Source organism: Rhopalosiphum maidis, chromosome 1, assembly GCF_003676215.2.
Source record: "Rhopalosiphum maidis isolate BTI-1 chromosome 1, ASM367621v3, whole genome shotgun sequence".
Taxonomy (NCBI): Eukaryota; Metazoa; Arthropoda; class Insecta; order Hemiptera; family Aphididae; genus Rhopalosiphum; species Rhopalosiphum maidis.
Genome location: NC_040877.1, coordinates 19635828 through 19657069, shown reverse-complemented (window position 1 = coordinate 19657069; position 21242 = coordinate 19635828). Strand labels below are relative to the sequence as shown.

General features: G+C 24.2%; 2 protein-coding genes across 4 annotated transcripts; both read right to left on the bottom strand.

Annotated features, from left to right (window-relative positions):
* Nucleotides 1-4379: 4379 nt before the first annotated feature.
* On the bottom strand, nucleotides 4380-14552 carry LOC113548244. 2 transcript variants are annotated; one of them, XM_026949026.1, is made up of 10 exons: nucleotides 14420-14552; nucleotides 13425-13845; nucleotides 13164-13359; nucleotides 12812-12993; nucleotides 10508-10660; nucleotides 6828-9404; nucleotides 5890-6041; nucleotides 5719-5801; nucleotides 4876-5039; nucleotides 4380-4543 (listed from the first exon to the last, which is right to left on the bottom strand). In XM_026949026.1, exons 1-10 carry the CDS (start codon nucleotides 14500-14502, stop codon nucleotides 4457-4459), a joined length of 4098 nt encoding a protein of 1365 aa, XP_026804827.1. In that variant the 5' UTR covers nucleotides 14503-14552; the 3' UTR covers nucleotides 4380-4456. The 2 variants fall into 2 exon arrangements, with proteins under 2 accessions (XP_026804827.1, XP_026804829.1); XM_026949028.1 differs by lacking the exon at nucleotides 4876-5039.
* Nucleotides 14553-14579: 27 nt separating this feature from the next.
* Nucleotides 14580-17297, bottom strand: LOC113548247. Of its 2 annotated transcripts, none has more exons than XM_026949030.1 (3): nucleotides 16978-17297; nucleotides 15912-16061; nucleotides 14580-14770 (listed from the first exon to the last, which is right to left on the bottom strand). In XM_026949030.1, the coding sequence occupies exons 2-3, from the start codon at nucleotides 16034-16036 to the stop codon at nucleotides 14587-14589; spliced, it is 309 nt and encodes a 102-aa protein (XP_026804831.1). In that variant the 5' UTR covers nucleotides 16037-16061; nucleotides 16978-17297; the 3' UTR covers nucleotides 14580-14586. The 2 variants fall into 2 exon arrangements, with proteins under 2 accessions (XP_026804831.1, XP_026804830.1); XM_026949029.1 differs by having other exon boundaries at nucleotides 17043-17294.
* Nucleotides 17298-21242: the final 3945 nt, after the last annotated feature.

Genomic DNA, 21242 nt, shown 5'->3' with positions numbered 1-21242 from the left:
AGAAAAGTTTTAAACTTACTATCTATAACTCATTATAAAAAAATATCGTATGTTATTATAATTTTTCTAAATGGACGACCTGAAACATTTTTGAAACATGTATATGACCATTTTGTTACAGCTCAAAATATATACCTATACTGTGAAAATAATAAACAAACTTAAATTGACCCTTACCTATATAATTATCTGCTGGGACTAAAGCGTCATTTGTTGATTTACCTGACTGAAAACCATACTTGTTATTAAAAAGTTGTACAAACCGTTTTTTAAACATTTCTCAAACATTTTAGAAAAAGATAACGAAAGTGTATTTTGCCTAATTGGTCTAATCATTCTAATCGACTGTTTTGAATAAAGGAACCGATAACAATAATTTATTTTTTTAAAAGAATTAGGAAATACCATACATTCAATAGCTTTATTAAATATTAAAGAGAGAGGTAATGGTATATTGGTATTAGTTCAGATGATCTTTATAAAAAATAATTTTTCATTCCATACCTATTCATAATTATGAACATTCATCTTTTAATAAGTTCAAATAGTTATTAACTTCTTTGATTGAAATTGGATTTAAAGATAATAATTCATTCGCGTGACATTTATTATTTAAATACTCACAATCTAATTAATTAATCTTCCGTAAAAAGGTACATGGAGACAAACAATACCACATTCAAACTTTTAACTTCCGGACGTGAAAAAACTTTTAATCAATGGTGTCAATCACTGCACACCCGAAATGTGGAAGAACTCTGTCCAACATGTCAAGTAGAAGACAGGTTCTGGAAAGTGGACTTAATTATCAATGGTGTGATGGATAATAACGATCTCCATGTAATGACGATCACCGGGAACACATCGGATTCAGACGATCTAGAATGTGAAGCCTTAGAGTAAATTTATTTTGTATTATATATTATATTGTGTATGTATTTTGTATTTTTTTAATTTTTTAAGTTGTTAAAGCTTCATCGACAATGGTAATTAGCCTACTTTATTTAATGTATTTTGTATTATGTATATTGTATATGAAATTAATTGGTAAACAAAAAAAAAATTAACTATATAAAAATATTTAACGCTAATTAATATTTGACGATTATTTTATGAAAGGTATTATAACAACGTATTTTTTACTAAATTTATCTATCCGAAAATGTAGAAAAACTTAGTTTTACCATCTAAAAAAAAAAGTATGAAATACATTTATTTTTTTTTTTAACTTAATATTTAATACACAATCTATAATTATTATTTTACAATAAGCGTGTGTGTAATGGAGGTGACATGGCTTGAGGGACAGGAGATAAGAAGCCACCCATTAGAGGCACTTAAGGAGTTTATTTTTAGAACGTTATTAAGAAAGAATGAAATTAAGTACTAAGGGAAGGGAGGGTATTATATTAATTTTAATTTAGTAGGTCACGACACCAGGTACGTTTGAGTCGCCTTCTGGGGTCACCAGGAATAGCGTTGGTGGATAGTTCGGAAATCAAGGGATTTTGATGATTGAGAAATTTAGGGTACAGTTGTTTATAGAAGGTTTTTGCAACGTTTTGGATTGATGGAATGGCTAGGTCTTTATGTAGAGTGTCGTTAGATACATAATATGGGGCTTTGGTTATTTGACGGAGACATTTTGATTGGAACTTGAAACACTTGGATTTTGTTTAGGTTGGACGGTTTAGCTGCACCCCATAGTTGAATGCCATACGCACAGATCGGTTTGAGTAAGAGTTATTATAAGAGAAGTTTGTTTTTTAGGTTTATGTGTTGTGATGTTAGCAGATAACGTAGAAGGCGAAAGCGGTTATTTAATGCAAGTCTTTTGATATGGGTGTGAGTTGCCCAGGTTAGTCGACGGTCAAGATGTAGGCCTAGGTAACGGATGTTTTGGGCAACATTATTGAAGTAGATGGGAGCGCACTGAGCGCAGACTACTTGTCTGAGAGTGAATGTACAATGTATGGATTTTGCTTCATTGAATTTTATCCCCCAATCTTTGTACCAATATTAAATAATGAAGAAATATTACGGTCATAGGCGTGCGCAGACTTCAATTTCCGATCGAGCCTGGAACAATTTAATGCCCCATTAATTGGACAATGCCCCTAATTTTTTTTTTAACACATTAGTACACATTCTAATTGTAAATTACAAACTGTGTAAATAGAATCAAGTTAAATGTTCACACAATATTAATGTGCTAATTTCTAGACTGAATGGATTCTAGATTCTGAATGGAATGATTTTACAATAATGTGGGTTTTTGGATGATATCTGAAACGAAAAAAGTCTGGATTTTTAAAACTTCATGAATTTTTGTTAAACAGGAAAATGATAAAAATGTAACTCATTTGTAATGAGTAGATGAATAATTAAGCTAGCTTTAACATAAAATATTATTGAGATAGATCCGATATTATACCCAAGCGGTATAACAATTTGAATCCACAAAACATCGGTGTGAACAGTCAAATTTCTATTTTTGTACTATTATAGCTAAAAATTTGATAGCTCATTAAAAAGGGGTTATTAAGTAGATATAAAATGTTTTCACAGTTAAAAAAATACAGTGAAAATTCTTTAAAACGAATCTGAAGGGACCAAGAGATTTCTTTCGTTAAATAGAGTTTTTGTAATAGAGAGGGTTTAAAAAAAACAAAATTTTTGTTAGAAATTACGTCGAGAATAAAATTAATATATTCGATATCAATAATAACGGTATTATTGAGATACTAAAAGAAGATAATGAAAGAATGTATCGTTATTGTAAATTTCGGCATTTTTGTCGATTACTTTTATAATTTATAATATGATAACAGGTAAATTGTCTTATGAAACATAAAATATTGTTTCGTTATTGAGAGTGATTTTACGTTATAGAGAATGAAATTCTTCATTAACCATTATTATGTAATGCAATTATGCAGTTATGTCAAAATTGCGAAAATTTGTAAGGAATTTTGAAGTTGAAAATTCGTAACATTTTTGTGATTTATACCCAAGGTTAAAAATCCCAATACAAGGTTCTCCATAACTTTTTCTTCAACTAACTGTAAAAATAAACTCTAGCGTCAATATAGAAAAAAATTTATGAGCGTATGAAATTTATTTTTTTACGAAATTGAGTAAAATAACAATATATTACAATTTAAATATAGGTAATAATATAATATATCCAACTAATTATCATTGACTGACAAATCATCTCCGTTAAGAATCGTTTTTCGTATACAATGATACTTGTCATTGCATTCAAATTTAATACATCCACTAAAGAGCGATACTCACTTGGCCACTCGCCCACCATTTTTTTAATTTATATATTATCAAACTTTTATTAGCAAGTAAAAACCTTGAAAATTAATTACAAAAAGGTTTGTTAAGCGTTTCTTACAGAAGATAAAAAATATTGAAAATACATTATCATATATTTACATATTTTTACATTTAAGTCGTTTTACTAAATATAAAAAAAATTAAAAATATATAGACATGTTTTTTTTTTTACTAGTATTTGCCATTTTAAGTTCTAATTTTGATAAAAGTTTCAAATTATTTAATAAAAGTTCATTGTAGTAAAAATGTATAAAATATTCAAGTTTAGATTCTGAGTGAAGGCTGTAGTGTGAATAAAATTTATTGATTTTACACCGAAGTGTGTTTTTTTGTTTATTTTATGTCTAAAGGTATTTTAGACCTTTTAAGGAAAAAAAAAATGCTCTTATAATGATCTTGTCAAGTTAGGTTTCTGGTAGCAAAATTGATCACAGTTGTTTTTAATAATTATACTATAACCAACAAAAAAACGTGCCACGGCCTGACAAAAATCGGTTCTTCTGAACATTCCTACTCAACCAAACTTGACTCGATGTCTGATCGAGATCAGTTCAACTTTAGCAAGGTATCAGGTGCAGAATTATTGAAGGTTCTCTTACTGGACAGAATATAAAAATTTTATTTGAACACAATAACCAAATAAAATTTTGTTTCAGATCATTTCAGTGTCTTACAATATTATCTCCGTCAATCCAAAAACCATGGGTTCCAAAAGTAAAATTTCTTAATAGATCTACAGTTCAAATTTAATTCATCAACAATATAATTTTTTTAATATCATTACCATATAATAGTTTATTAAATACATTATTTATAATTATTTAAGTATGTATTTATGTAGTTATATATTTTTAACAAATATATCACAATGTCTAAATTGATAAAAAAAAAAAAAAAAAAACAGTAAATTTAATCATCTCAATTACTTCCAAAAAGTGAATGACAACATAAGTTTCATAAAAATAAAAATTATTCTTTATAACTGTATTTTATTTATATTATATTTATTTTAACAAATAATAAATACAATATAAAATAACAATTATTTTTATTACTCCAATATTATACAAACAAGTTAAGTTTAAGAACACAGTTATCATTCAATAAATTAAAATAATTTTTTTCTTTTAGTACTTTTTTTTGCTACTGATTTTTTCCTCTGATCATTTAATGACTTTGAACGAAATGACACACACTAAAAACATAAATAATAAACAAATCATTCAATATTTATATCTTAACTACCAAATACAATAATTTACAATTTTAAATAATGTATATAAGATGACATTGAAATGGATCACCTAGTCTATACATATATTCTAATATACATCCTTGAATAAATTAAAGAAATTAAAATGTTCATAGTACAAAGAATAATTATATTAGTTATAATTATGAAGTTAAATAAATTCATATTTTATTAGAATAAAAATAATTTTGGGGTATGAAGTCAGTATGATATATAAATATAAAATTAATAAAATATAAAAGTAACTAAAATCCTAAATTTAATAAATATTTTACTTTATCGTCCAAAAATGTCATGAGTTTTTGCATACTAATGTTTACATTATACTGTTTTAAATCTTCTTTCAGCTCTTCAATCCAAATGGGCTCATAACATAAAATCTTTTTATGAAGTTCTGCATTGGATTTAAGCAAATCTTTAAAACCCACATCTACTGAAGCTGAAATAATAAAGTTTATTTTGATTCAAAATGGTATGAAAATGAATTTAATTTTCTTACTATATTTTCCTAACTATATACTTTTATTTAAACCAAAATTTTTAAATAAATCACATTTGCTTTGCTTGAGTAGTAGTTCTCCTAAGACATAGCTATTGTGACTGTTTATAATAACTACAATTGTGAAAAAAGTGACTTATGTCAAAATAGTTTATGTCATAGCTCTAGTTTTAAATAATTATATTATATTGTAATAGTTGAAAAAATAGGTTACATGTATATTATTATACAAAATGTATTGTCTCTATAAATAATAAGATAATCTATAATAAAGTATAAACATAGTCGTCATTGACCATTTTGACTAAATAAACATTACTTTACTACAAATAAAATAAAATAATATTATAATGGTATTTAGTATTGACAAAATTGTCAAAATTCAATAGCTCGATAGATCATATTACAAAATATTACATTATAGTGCATACTGCATAATGTAAGCAAATACAAAAATATAATAAAAAGCCAATGGGGGGATCTGACCCCATGTCCCCCCCTTGTATACGTCACTGGTCTCAAGAAAATAGGTATACAAATGTGGTACCAATTGGTTTAATAGTTACCAAGTCCATAAGTCCCTTAAAAATATACATTAATTTTTATACATAAAACTTACTTTTACTTGATAAATTTGTTTGACTAAAAGATTCCAATTCATCATAAGCTCCAGCTTCATAATAAGAAATTTCGGGTTCTGAACTATAGTTCAAGTAAAAATGTACAAAACAACAAATTATATTTATACTCAGTACTAATAAATAATAAATGCTTAAAATAATATTTTTACCTATTTGAAGAATCAGAAAACTGTTCAGACTCTCCAATGCATTTTGCTTCTTCAGAATCACGTATAGGATGAATTATATCATAAATATGTCTTAATATAAGTTTTCCTTTGCGTCTTCCCAGATCTTTAAGACCATAACGATCAAATTCTTTCTAAAATGAAAATTTAAATTTAAAAAAAATATATTAATTATTATAAATTTGATATTTATTATAGAGTATATACTGTATTTAATTATGTAACTAATATCATTAAATCAAATAAAGATTAAAATATAAGCTTACAGTAAATTATTTTATTTCTTTAAGATAAATTGTAAAGAATAAATTTAATTATTAAATATTTAAAATATTTTTAGCTTTTAATTAATCTATTAATAATTTTCATTATCTTTTTAAAAAAAAATACATAATTTATAATTATTAAGTTCTATTTTTATTAATTTTAGATAATATAATATAGCCCATTGTGATATGAGAAAATAGGATACTAAGAGCCATTCTGTATACTATAAATGTTAATAATGAACAAATACAAGTATTATACAAAGTAGAAATTCGATAGATGGTAAATGCAGTAATCCAGATTCCAAATTCCCCCAAAAAATTAATCTACAAATTTTATATGAGATCCCCTCCATCTTCAAGAGCTTGTACCATGTAATTTGTTTCAAACTTATTGAAATGTTTTGTAATAAATGTTTTGTATACAGAACTACTAAAGTTTTAAATAAATATGACATAGAAAAACATTTATTGGTCATTTAATTTCCCATGAAAAACCTCTATTAGTGATGAAAATTAGTCTAAATTATTGAGGTTCTACTGTTATAATGAAATAATAAGAATATAACAAATCTGATAATTGTGGAATCTAGGATAAATTGTTAGTATCTAGTTAACACAGTTTCTTAACAGAATTTAAAGCAAAATACTTACTCTTAAATCTGGTGTTTTCATTGTACTATAATTTGGTAGAGGCGTTATTTGTTCATTAGTTCCAATAATAGATTCTGATTGAACCCTACGTAAACTTTTTGGGGTACTTATTCTACTGCCATATTTATTTGGTGTTACTGCATTTTTCATTTGATGATTTACTATATCAATATTATTTGAAATAGTTGGTGGAGAAGTTTGTAAATCCATGTTAATCATTACCGTTTTAGGGGATGTTAATACTTTAGAGTCATTTACCATAGAATTTTTTTCCAATAAAACTGGAGAAACATTTTGTGGACTAATATAAACCGGTGGCCAATCATTATAGTCCATCCATGGATCATCAATTATTTGTTCAAAGGTTGATTTATCATTCTCCTCATCTTTTTCATTTGATGCAGTTATTTCAGATGTAGTTGGTAGTTGAACAGTTTCAACTTGAGAATTATAAGGTTTAAAAGAAGTGTGCGTGTATTCGCTTGATGAACAAATTGTTGTTAAATCAACATCTTTTATGTTTACTAGGGAATCAACATAATTATTGGAAGGTAATATTACATCTTTTTTTGATATAATATTTTCCAACGGTTCAAAATCTGAATTAGGTTTGTCCAAAACATTTTTCTCATTAGAATATATACTATTAATAATATTATCATTGTTTTCTACATTGTTTATTTGTGTACAGTTTATAGTGTTTAAAATTGTAGATGACATATCATTATATTGAATTAATTTTTCAGTAGATAATAATTTTGAAATACTACATTTAGGTAAAGTTGCATTGCTTGAAACATTTGTTGAATACAAATCTTCATTTGTTTTTGTATTAATATTAGCATAATAATCTCCATCAGTGATTGGAAATTTATATTTTGACCATGTGTTACCTTCCTTAAATGGTGATACATATGATACACAATTATTTGTTTCAAGTTGAGTAGTTAAACTGTCGTGAATTGGAGAACTTATTTTCCTTGACACATTTGAAAAGGGAGCTGAAGAATTTCGATAACTTTGTTGAGTATTATTCAATGACAATGATGCCATAGAACTATTATTTTTTATTTTATCAATAACAGCAATAGAATCTGAACTACTATCATTTATTAAATCTATAAAGTTGTTATTACTTGAAGATTCCATTTGAATATTAGAACTATTTGTGAATCTTGTTTCACTGGGAACTACGATCCTTTCATCATTCAATTGTATTAATGTTGTAGATCTTGGTGTTGAAATAGTTGACTTATTAATCAAGACATTGTCCAATTTAGTATTACAATGTTTTTGATGTAATATATTTGTATTAATTGAATGAATTGAATCTAAACTACTATCATTTAACTCAATAACACTTATATCATTACTTTTATTAACTGAGTTGTATGGAAAATAATTTTTCTTTTTATTAACACTTGCTAAGAAAGGTGTACATTTGTTTTCATTCAATAAATTAATATTTCTATCACGCAATGGACTATTATAACGAGACAAAACCATATCTATTGATTCATTGTCACTATCACTAATGATTGTAATTAATTCTGGTTCTTTACGTGAATTATTAAGTGTTGACATTATGTTTGAAGAATTTTTCAAATCAATAGGGACTTTTTTGATGTTATTCAACATTAAGATAGCTTTTACGCTTGATTCATCAGTTGATAATGATTTAGGAGATGCACTTCTAACATCTAATAATGGGGTATTGTGTACATCATTATTTTCAAAATCCATAATATAATCAATTTGATTAGATGTAGGTGTTAATTGAATATGTACAGTTGATGTACTATGAAAAGAATGAGTTGGACTTTGTATTGGTGAATTAATTTGTGGTCGAATATTAATATCTGAATTTTCTGTGAATGATGAATTATGATGTTGACTTAGGTTACAATTTTTCAACCACTGCTTTGTTTTAAACACACTTAAGGATTTTTCATCATTCACAGTTCTTCCTAAAAAATTGGAATTCATATTACTTATTTCTTCATTTGTATCATCCATCAAAAACATATCAGGACTATGAGCTTTATATCTTTTACTATCAGATGAGTATGATTCTGAACTTTTACGTTTTAAAACGTTATCGTGCTCTACAGGAAACCATCCATGTTTTTCATCATCATCATTAATAACTATTTGAACATTGTACCTTGTTACTAATTGCAAATAATCCTTTTTGTACTCAGGACTAATTAATTGTTCTTGACCAGAGTAAATTAGTTCTAAGAATGCCATACATGCTTCATAACTATACTCAAACCACATTATCATTTTTTTTGATTTACACGTATCAGATTCTTCTTTAATTATGTCATTTAAAATATCAGGGCACTGTACATGAAACACTAGAATATGAGCAGGAATTTCATGTTCATCTTTGGAAAATATAGTAACATCACTCATAAATTGGTTACCTAACATTGATTTCCACCTAGATGAATATTCTGGCATAGTTTTATTCTCAACAATGTTATGGTGTGCAAAATCTTTATTATGAACTTTTAAATCATCCAAAACTGTAAGTGATGTATTGATGACATTCTGATCAGTAATATTTGATTCCTAAATAAAATATTAATCAATTGTTAATATAATGTATAGTTTAATACTGTAATGTATGTATTAATGTACATGAAAATAAATTATTTGTTTGAATATTAAATAGCATTATTTAATAGAAAATATTCTAACGATTAGTAGTATTTTTTTGTAAGTAATTATAATAATTTATAATTAAAAAAAATAAAAATTGTAGTTTTATATATATGCCTATATGGCTATATATATATATATATATATATATATACACATAATTTTTGAATTAAGAATAGATTTATATTAACTGATAAAATTAAATAATAACCTGTAATGCTCAGATATAAGTTACATTATAATAAGTGATGTCAAGTATGCGATCTATTTATAGGAAAAGGGTAAATACTTAAAATAATATAAGAAATTATATCTTATTATGTTTGAATCATGTAAATCATGTGTAATCATGTTTTAGGCTTGTCGTTATTTTTTTATGTTATGGTAATTTAAAGTGTATACCTATTTTACAAACAGTAATAGGTTATTTTAAAAAATAAGTTTGTTATAAATAGTTATTTCCCAAAATGTTTATATCTACATACAATTTTCCATTAAAAATATAATAATAATAATAAATAATTAAAAAATTGGAACATATAAAAGGCCAGTTTTTCTTTTATATATATATATATATAAGGATACTTTATATCTTATCTTTAATTATAAGATTTAAGTTAAGTTTATTAACAATTGTTCAACAAATTTTTATAATTTTATGTTATATTTTTTTTAGAAACAAGTTTTTTGTTATGTTATTTGTTTATATTGTGAAAGTTAAACATAAATATTATTATCTATGGTCAGTATTTAACAAATGCTAGTAATCACAGATTAACATTTAAAACTTCAAAATAAATATAATATAAATCAGCTACAATTTATACTTATTTTTTATATGTAAAAAAAATATTAATAAACATTAATATTAATAAAAAAATATAAATCTAATCTATTTGAAATAAATTGCGGTCAGCAGAAAAATAGGAGTGTATATATAGCGCAGTACAGAAAAAGTCAATACAAATATTAAAATTTGTATAAAAATGAAATACAATATTAAATTTAGTTACCTGTTTTAAAGAATTTTGATGTGCAGAAAATAGAACACTATTTTGTAAACCATTGCTTTCTTCAATAGGGCTTAAAAACTTTGATACATTTTTCACATAAAATTCAAATATATTATTTTCTTCAAGTAATGTTTTTTTCCAGAGTTTACATTCCTATAAAAATTAAAAATATATAATAATTTTTTCTTATACATTCAAACATTTTAATTTCCAAATTGTTCAACTTAACCTAAAACTGGGCGGAATTTAAGAGATTTTTTTTTTATTCTGCAATCACTTTTGAAGTGAGAAATTGGCTTTAATACTCAACATTTAGAGTAGTTGGTATATTGAGAGATTAAAAAATGTAAACTCTCTAAATTTTTTTTTGAAAAAATTTACAAAAATGTTGGAAAAATACTAATTTTAGACAAAATCAATTTTTGAGATTTATTACATTTATCAAGTTTTTATGATATATTTTAATAAAATATTTTTTCTAAGTAAAATGATTAAAAAATCCAATATAAGGTTTTTTATGAATTCTTATAGTTGTTATAAAATTAAAGTTACAACTTTTTTTTATTAGCACATGAAATCAGCTTTTGATAAAATTGGATGTTTAACCAAAAAATAATAATTTTAATTATGTTGTACCTAATTTAAAAAATATTTCTCATTGTCTTAAAAACTTTTTTCTATCACGTTCATTATTATTTTCAATACACAATAATACTTTATAAATATTTAGGCTTTTAACATTTTTTCTGAGAATTTAAGGTATTAATAAAGAAAACTTTTTCTTTGTTATTTTTTTTTATAATATAGTATGTTTAAATTAAATTAAGATTTAATCAAAGTTTTTAGCAACAATAGATCAACCAATAAAATTAAGAAAATACTAAAATAAATATAATATGAGATAAACTATCTTTAAAAATAAATTCTGATCCACCCATCTGGCGATATAGTAATCTGAAAATTGATTCTTCATTAAATTTAAATTTATCATGTTCAATAGATTGAATCACTACAATCGTTACATAACAACTCAACATAAGCTCAAAACCTAAAATATAGTAGAGAGAGTTCTTCAACTTTTTTTGATATACATTTTTAGTTACATATACCATACCATGGAAGTTACAAGAAATAAAAACTTAAGAGAAAAATATACTAAAGATAATTATAAATATAGAATAGTATGTAAAACCGTTAATGGTTTTAGATTCTAGACAAAGTGAGGAATGTATTGATTTTACAATGATGTATGTTTTTTTTCTTATTTTTGTGTCTATCATCACATTTTGGAATAGAAATAATGCTTTGATTTTTAACTTCAGGCCCTCTTTGAAAAGGAAAAAATTTCTAGTAGTTTTCAAATTCTAAAAAATTAACAAAAAAAACGGGATTTCAGTTTTCGACAAAATCGATTTTTTTATGTTGCTGTAACTCAAAAACAAATCATTGTAAATACTTGAAATTTTCACCAAATGTTTATATTAGCGTTATCTATTTATGATTATATTTTATAATTGTATATAATTAAATATTTTGACCTTTCTTAAGTTATTTATAGACAATTGAAATTTTTGATTTTTCTAATTTTTTTTTTTTTTTGAAATGACTAAAAAAAATTGGCTATCCAAAAAATCTTTAAAATTTAATACAAGGTTTATTATAAATTGTACTTATCGTACTAAAAAAAATCGAAAATTGTAAGTCAAAATTTTTTTTAATAAGCATTTAAAGTTCAGATGTTTACGAAATATATCAAAATTACAAAAATTTGCAAGGAATTTTGAAGTTGAAAATTCGTAATATTTTTGTGATTTATACTTAATGTTAAAAAACTCAATACAAGGTTATCCATAAGTTTTCCTTCAAGTAATTGTAAAAAAATAATTTCAGCGTCAATATAGAAAAAAATTTATAAGCGTATGAAAATTTTTTTTTTACAAAATTGAGTAAAATAACGATATTTTACAATTTAAATACAGGTAATAATATAATATATCCTACTAATTATCCTAGATTGAGAAATCATTTCAGTTCAGAATTGTTTTTTGTGTACAATGATACCTGTCATTCCATTCAAATTTAACACATCCATTATAGTATTTACTCTCCATCTCTACTATACAGCAGATATCCACTAGTCCACCTTTTTTCATTTGAAATCTAAATTGATTGTATTATTTTGATATATTAAATTTTAAACATTTATACTTTTCCAAGTAATTAATCTCTAATATAAACTTTTATCTTATTAATTTCTAAGTCAAATTAAGATATTTAGTATTGACCTTAACAATAATAACTTACAGTATTTCTTATTTTATTTAAATATTTGGATCTTAATTTTATATCGGGGCAATCATTTAAAGATGTTTCTGATGATAATGTGTGAGTATCACAATCTATAAGAATCATTGCTACTTTTTCAGTAATTCTTTTCTGGCGATCTTCTTGAGTTTGTTTGAATAACAAAGAATTGGTTTTATAAACTGTAAAAACATAGTTGAAAATAAATATATACTTAAATATAAAATATGTGTATTAGTGATGAGATGATAACAGTTTTTTTTTCAATATCTTTAATCAATATTTATAAAAAACTGTTAACTTATCAAGTAACATTAATCATATAAGCTAATGTTTATTTATAAATACTAACAATTTTTAGATTTAGATTTAATTGGTTGATTTGATATAAAACCAAAGCTTTCCAATGTTTTTCTTTTTTCTATAGCCTCAGTTTCTAAGCCTGCTTCTAAAAGGTTTTCAGATTCTTTAATAATTTCTGCTTCTCTAGACTCTTGTAAGGACATAGACATAGCAACAGCCAAATCAAAATTAGAATCACTCCCTATCTAAAATGTAAATTTTAAGTAAATTTACTATTATATAAAATAAATCAAAAATATAAATATTATACCTTTAACTTTGTTTGTTTATTACACTTTTTTTTAATTTTTACATCTTTACTTTTTGATAATTTAGGTAGTCCTAGTGCTTCTCTTTCAGCTGCTTGACGCTCTTGAAGATCCACAGCTTTTATAAGTACTTCAGATGATAAATTATGTGATATACCACAAGATTTAACATGGTTAATAAAATGTTTGATATCAAACATTTGTAAACAAACTGGACATTGTTTACTTTCAGTAATGACATCAGATACATTTTGAACTGAAGATGTCTTAAAAATATTTTGTGACATAGTTACTTTTTCATCCTGAGGACGAATAGTATGTAATATTTCTACAAAACTATCATTTTCTGATAATACACTATTATTTAGTACATTATTACATTCAGATTTTACAGCATTACTTGGTGTTAAATCTTGGGATTTACTGAAAAAAATAAAATAATTTAAATTTTTTTTGATAAATTATTTTTATTTCGGTTATTTTCCCACCACTCACAAATATCATTATTTTTGGACTTGTGTTAACTAATATCTATCTAATAATTTCTATAAAAAAAATGTATAACAATTAATAAATGTGAATGTGATTCATGATAAAAAAATAGCATAATATAATAATAATAAAAAAAAACTTAAGAATGGTTTTATCACATAGTTCACATTATTTATTTTTTCACTCAGAAAAATTAATTGATTATGCTCCAGTGTAATTGCAGCCACATACAACTTTAAGATCTCAGTTTGAGTGTCATGTTGATTTTAAGCGTTTAATTTTGCACTCCTGACATTCAGGTATGATTTCTGGAACTACAAAATTGTATTTATAGTTGATCATTTTGTGTTCAAACATTATTCCTAAATTTTTTATTCAATCGGCAACATTAAATGAATATTAGTTATTAAGTTTTAAGAATAATCCAAAAATTCTGATATTCCATATGGTAGGAATATAACCAAGAAGTGCTGTATTTTTCATAATAATAAATTGTTTTATTTACTTTGTAGGATCAGTAGATAATGTACTGTCACTGTTTTGCTTTTTTAATTTTAATGTTAATTTAGATTGAGAAAATAAATTCATTTTAAAATAATTGCAATATTTATACTTTTTAAAAGACTATGATTAATTACAAATAAACAAATTAACTAAAAAAAAAATACAATATTATATCTTTATTGGTATAAAATCTTCTTTTTTCGACATAATTTCATCTTTTCTATCCTTCAGATTTTTTATTTCAGGATTTAAATTTTTTTTGATCATTTCTAATCTATAATTTTCTTCAGGTGTACGATCCCAATAACCATTTTTGATTTTTTCATTTAGTATCTTTGTAGATGGTAATTGTCTATAAAAGAAAAAGAATGATTACATATGCAATTCTTTAATACATATATTATAGCTGCTATTATAAGGTATAAGGTATAAAAAAAAAAAAAATTATGAAAATTGAAATGAAAATATATAATTTTTGTTTAATCACAGAATATATTCTACACATTTATCTATAGTGATCAGTCTTATTCTATGATAAAAAGTTATACACAATGATCACAATTCATAATGTTAACAACAATATTTTGTTATATGATTAAATAATTTAAGTATTAGTTTCTTTTTTTAATCATTAGACCAACACACAACATAAATGAAATAGATTCATGTAAAATTGTTTTATATAATATTTGAGTAGGTAGTCCTAAGAATATAATTATTATAACTTAATCTATTATAAAAACTATAGGAAATACAATTTTAGAAGGTGCGATAAATCAGTTTTATATTTTATTATTAATAATATTCAATTTTAATAAAAAAAAGAAATTTTGTAAATTTAAAAAGGATATTTTTCTTAATATATTAAGATAAACTAATATGTCATATCTTCAAAAATATTATTGTTTAGATAAATAACTTTTACTCTTCTACTTTTGAATGAGATTTGTTTATGTTGCACATAGGCGCTAAAGAAAAAATAAATAATGCAAAAAACAGAATATATAATATTTACATGTCAATAAACATTGAAATCTTATAATATGTACATTTACTGAAAAATACTTTAATAGTATACAATTAAAATACATAATAATTATTACTATTATATATTATTATATAAAAAATGTATAAATTATATTTAATATCTTTGCAATAACTCTTTAATGTAGTAAAAGTAATTATGGTTTATTTTTCTATGATTTATTTGCTATTTTTTACAGTAAATAATATTTATTATTTCAAAGAATATAAGTTTTTAGAAAATTAACAATTTACTTAGCTATTATTTTTAAATGTTTTAATTTCATAATCTATAGTAAAATTTTTTAAATTTGTAATGTATGATTAATGAATATTTGAAGAGTAGTTTAATTTTTTGTTAATTTGCATTAACATTTTAAATTAGAATAGTAATTGATAAAATATCTAATGTAATGTAAGCTCTCAAATTCAAAATTAATCAAATATTATATAAATATACAAAAACTCACTCAAACAGCCACCAAGAAAGTCCACTGACAGCCAATACACCAAACGCATACAAATTTCGATATTTGTATGCAGTAGTACCCCTCACTTGTCTTGGCTTACCAGAATTTTTAATTTCAAAGGCCATTTAAGAGAGCGATTAAGTTGGAAATCTTCAAATAATAATAACAAAATAATATAAGATTTAGATAATTTATGAATATTTTTAAAATAATTTATAATTTACTAATCACTTCATTAGTTCAATTTGAATTCATTAAAATTGTAATTATCACTTTTATATTGTTTACTACGTAGTTAGATACATTTGGTTTTTTATTATAATTAATAATTTTATTAATATATATACATTTTTTTTAATGTAGTTAATAATAGAATAATAATTTTAATATTTTATTGAATAAGTGAGATATTATTGAAGTAAGCATTAATTATTTAGATATATTTATATCTCGATTTATATTAATAATAGAAATATAAATTAAAATTTTATAAAATTAAGTATCAACTTTTGAAAAGATTAATCGATCTTGAATTTTCATATTACTTTAAGTATTGATATCTAAATTTATAAATTTTAACAATAAAACTGTACAATGTTTTATTGTAAATCATATGGTACATACCAGTAGCATAGCTAGGAATTTAAGTAGGGGAGTGGTCAAAATTTCAAAATTGTTCATAATAATCATGAATTATATAAAGTCAAATACACAAGTATATCGGTAGTAATTAGAAATTAATTTCAGTAAATGATAATAATAAAATAAATGATACAATATAGAACTTAATATAATACAACTACAATATACAGTTTTTTTAAAAGTAAATTTTCAGAGGAGGTTGGGGAGGGCAAGAGCCCCCTGCTCCCTCCTCATAACTACGCCACTGGTACATACAAACAAGAAATATTTGAACCTAATATTGGAACAATTCAAAAAATGATAAAATGATATACAAAGTATTATTCTACATTAAATATAATAAATATATATGTATTTCGTATGTTTTAACCATGTGGAAACCTACAATATTTTAACGAACAGATTTGATTTACTTAGTACTTACCGATACTAAAGAATAAATTGTGTTTTAGGTTTTTAAAAATAAATAAAGTGAATTAAGAAACGTACCAACGAGTGATTATAAATTGAGCCTGGATTCTTGGAAGAACGAATTTAAGTCGTGCTAGTAGCTATTACTTAGCTCAAATTCAGTAATAGCAAATCGTGAATTAAGACGTAGAAATAGTTTTGTCTAAAATAAATTATTTATTATAATAAGCACAAAGCACAATAGAAATATTTAAATTATAATATTAAAAATTGAAACTCAACTATTATAATAATTTATGCAATAATATAATAATTGTAACATTACTATATTAGATAATTCAGTGGAGATAGGAACACGGATAGGATAAGAGAATGGAGTTCGTTAGATTTTATCAATTGTATATCATTGATAAGGAATCGGTTTATACCATGGTCTTATACAAGCTTATACCATACACCTATAACCAAATACTATATCCGTATATTATAGCATTTTCTGTAACTTTAAACTTAGTTATACTCATGACATATAACTAACTTTAGTTAATCATGATACAGAAATACAATACACTAATACAATAAGTACAGTAATACACCAGGTTTATTGAAGGAAGTCATTTCTTTATTCTAAAATAGAAAGCTAATATTTTTTAATACTACTTAAGCATTTACTGTTTACTTTTTAGGACTTTCAAATACCTAATAAACTTGTCAAAAAAGAATCTATCTGAAGCCCTCGAAAATATTGTTCTTAATTTTTAATATTGGTGTTTTTCCGTTATTGTCCTATATCGAGGCCCATGGGATCATAGAAATCATAGAATAGACTAAGTAAAGATTAGGCCAGATGCCGCATATAACTCGGTTTGCGGTTGGGCCGTGTCGACGGGTCGTCAGACGTCATCACATTTCGCACCCATCTCATTTGCCCAGGGTCTGTAGACGCCAGTGCTAACTCCTCCAGTACTTCCGAGTCCCGTTCACTCGTCATCTGTGAAACGGTCGTCTGATAGTACGCATCAGCTATGTTCCCGGTCTCGTCAAAACGAATTCAGCAACGAATAAAATATAATAATAATATTAATAACAATTAATTAACAACAGACGACATCGATCCCGAAGACAAAAACTTGGCAGATCACTCGCTGGTTGTAATATCAAGTGGCTAAAATAACATAGGCCTAACATCAAATCCTAAATTTTGACAATATTGTGTTTACAAAATTAAATGATATGATATATAATAATATGAAAAATTCTCCCCCCTCAAAAAAAAAAAACTCCAGAAAAAAGTTATGCGCCGAGAAATATAATAATTTATTATATATCAAATAAAATTTTTAATTGACGATTAATATTGATTGGGATTTTCATAAAATTATAATATATAATAATATGTCTAATATTTAGGTGTTTTCTATCTCTTGTTGGCCTATAGGTTGGATTAAGAGAAGTTATGATGGAAAATTGTTTCATGTTAATTGTTAGGAATAAAGAAGTATTTATTTTTTTATATACTATCTTTTACTATCTCTATATTCAAAAATAACATTTAATGTAAGCCACAACTTTAAACTTTAACTTTATTTGTTAAAAACCTTGTAAAAACAAACCATTTGTTGAAACAAAAAAATAAATAAATAAATAAAACAAAAAGTATTTTTTTGTTTTCAAAAGAAGCTGTATTCTCATTAGTTTAAATTTTTAAGTTGAGTTTATGGTAAAATACTCAAATGTGACCTGTGAATAAGAGCGTAGTTGAGATGAGTTTGTATTAATATTTTTTCATAGATAGTTTTTTTAATAAAACGTTCCCCCTAGACAATGCAAAACCTATAAAAACTTTTTGTTTTAAGGTGACTGCAGCCGGCGTATTTTTCATACATTTTAGACCAATAAGCGGTGGTAAATTACACATACTTCGGATGTCCGATTTAAATTTTTAATACATGTTTGAATTCGTTGACAAAATATTTAGACTTTTTAGGAAGTCGATTTTTGATTTTCAATTTTAAAAGACCTTAAAATTAAGATATTTTTTCAAAAATCCCATGAAATAATTGCATTATATTTGTATTTATTTTGAGCATATCTGATTTTAAATCAAAAAAGTGATTCTTGAAGAGCATAGTCTAGAAGATAATAAATTCAACCGTTTTTTGGAAATTTCAATTAAACTTTAGGAAGTATGTTTAATTTACTACCACTTTTAGTAGATTTTATAGTTATATAGGTAGTTTATAGGTATATTATTACATGTAGATATTTACTATTTCTAGTTTAAGAACTAAATTATTATGAAAACAATTAACATTTATTGTACAAAAAGTAAAATCGAATACATATTTAATTATTTTTAATCGTAAATTTTTATTTTTTTTTTATTAGTATAATTATTATTGATTAAATACTTTAATGATAATTTTATTGTTATTTTTAATTAACAATAGAACATCAATATCGCCATATCAGGCTCCATGTTGGTAACCTTCAATCAACGTGAAATCATATTTAGAGAAAACTATTGAGTTTTCGCACAATCGCTAATCACTACTTGAAGTTGCGAATATTAATTGTGTTAGTTTTTATATTTGTATTAGGTGTTATAAAACGTATACATTAAAGTAAGGTCAATAACCAAGAAACCGTCGCATATACAATGATCTTTGAACTCAGATAATATATAATAAATATGCTACTATGTTAGTATTGCTAGATAACAATGATTTTAAAATGTTCCTAGCCATGTTGCCTATAGGCTATAAGACATTATACAAGTCGTTAAAAATAAAAACTATAATCATAATCTGAGAGCAACAAACGATTTTTATCCCTTAGAACAAATATCTCTGCCAATAAAAATAATTCAAAATATTTTTTTTAATGTCTGCTGAATCTAAGCCCAGCTTTTTAATGAAAACAATGACTATCAAATTGAATTTAGAACACAGTCAGGGAGTTAATGCATTCTTCCACATATACACAAAATAAATAATATTTGCCATCACCAATTGATAAAGGGCGTAACAACTTTAAGCAAACAGTAAAGCATTTACCTATGTTTTAGTAAATGGTTAGGATAGGTTATGAATTATGACTACAGTTTCAGCTAAAAATCAATCTCAATAAATCTTAAATATAATATATTTAAAAATCAAATATATTTTTAAAATAAAAATGGATTTTTGTCAAAATTATGATGTATGGCTATTGTTAATATTATTTAAATGATATAAGACTACAGTGGTGGATTTAAAAGAGGCGACGTGGTGATCGGTCGTGGTTTTTTTTTTTTACTTGAAAAAATGCTTAATGACATAATGACTTTATGAAATCCATAAGTCATAACTATAACTTCAAACTTAATAAATGATACGAAAAAAGGTATTTTTTGAATATATTATCAATTTTTATCATTTGATAGCACAATTGATTATTAATATAAATTATCGAATTTAAATAACAATATAACATATTCTTAAACAAATTGATTATAACTTATAACCACAATTTATTTATTTATTTAATATCGAATAAAAGTGTTGGATTTTTAATTAATTTTTTTTTTTTAATGTTAATAATATCTTTAGATATGTATTAGCTAGTTTATATAGACATTTATTTTTAACCCTATTATAATAAATAAAAATAATTACAATTTACTTAGAATTAGAATTCGAATTCCCCTTTACGATTGCTTATACAATTAAACATGAATCTGTAAGGTGTAGTTATTGTGTTAGTAAGCTACCTAAACGGCCTAAACTATTAATGATGGATGGAGTACCTATACAGATATACCTATTATATATATAAGAGATTAAAAGTATAATTCAATTGCAAATAAGTAAGTCCTAATTAATTTAATATTTGGTTTTATTTTACGATATATTATTATAATGCTGGATTAAGATTTAAGATATTTATTGCCCGAAGTTATTTCAAGTCTAGCACTTAGTGATAATTTATGTAGGTACCAATTTATAATATTTTGATTATTTTCTGTAATTAAATCAGTATCTAAGTCCATTAACATTTAATACAATAGCAGATAGGTAGGTACTCAAAAGATTTGGTGTCTATATCAATGTTGAGAATGAGACTATGATTAATTTGGCATTGTGATTACCTATATGGCTATATGTATAATGTATATAGAATTAGTTTTTTATTAAAATTTAAAGTTGTATTTAATTTTATAATCTTTAGAAACCACTTAGTTATTTGATTAATCAACAAATCGTTAGGATGGATTATTTTATCATTTAAAAATTGCAT

Excerpts from the sequence above, each read along its gene's own strand:
- LOC113548244 (XM_026949026.1), bottom strand. The coding sequence starts at position 14,502 with ATGAATTTATTTTCTCAATCTAAATTAACATTAAAATTAAAAAAGCAA. Across the intron at positions 13,360-13,424 it reads ATAAACAAACAAAGTTAAAG|ATAGGGAGTGATTCTAATTT; the intron begins GTATAATATTTA and ends TTTACATTTTAG. Across the intron at positions 12,994-13,163 it reads TAAATCTAAATCTAAAAATT|TTTATAAAACCAATTCTTTG; the intron begins GTTAGTATTTAT and ends ATGTTTTTACAG.
- LOC113548247 (XM_026949030.1), bottom strand. The coding sequence starts at position 16,036 with ATGGCCTTTGAAATTAAAAATTCTGGTAAGCCAAGACAAGTGAGGGGT. Across the intron at positions 14,771-15,911 it reads CTTTCTTGGTGGCTGTTTGA|ACAATTACCATCTACAAAGA; the intron begins GTGAGTTTTTGT and ends TTTCTTTTATAG.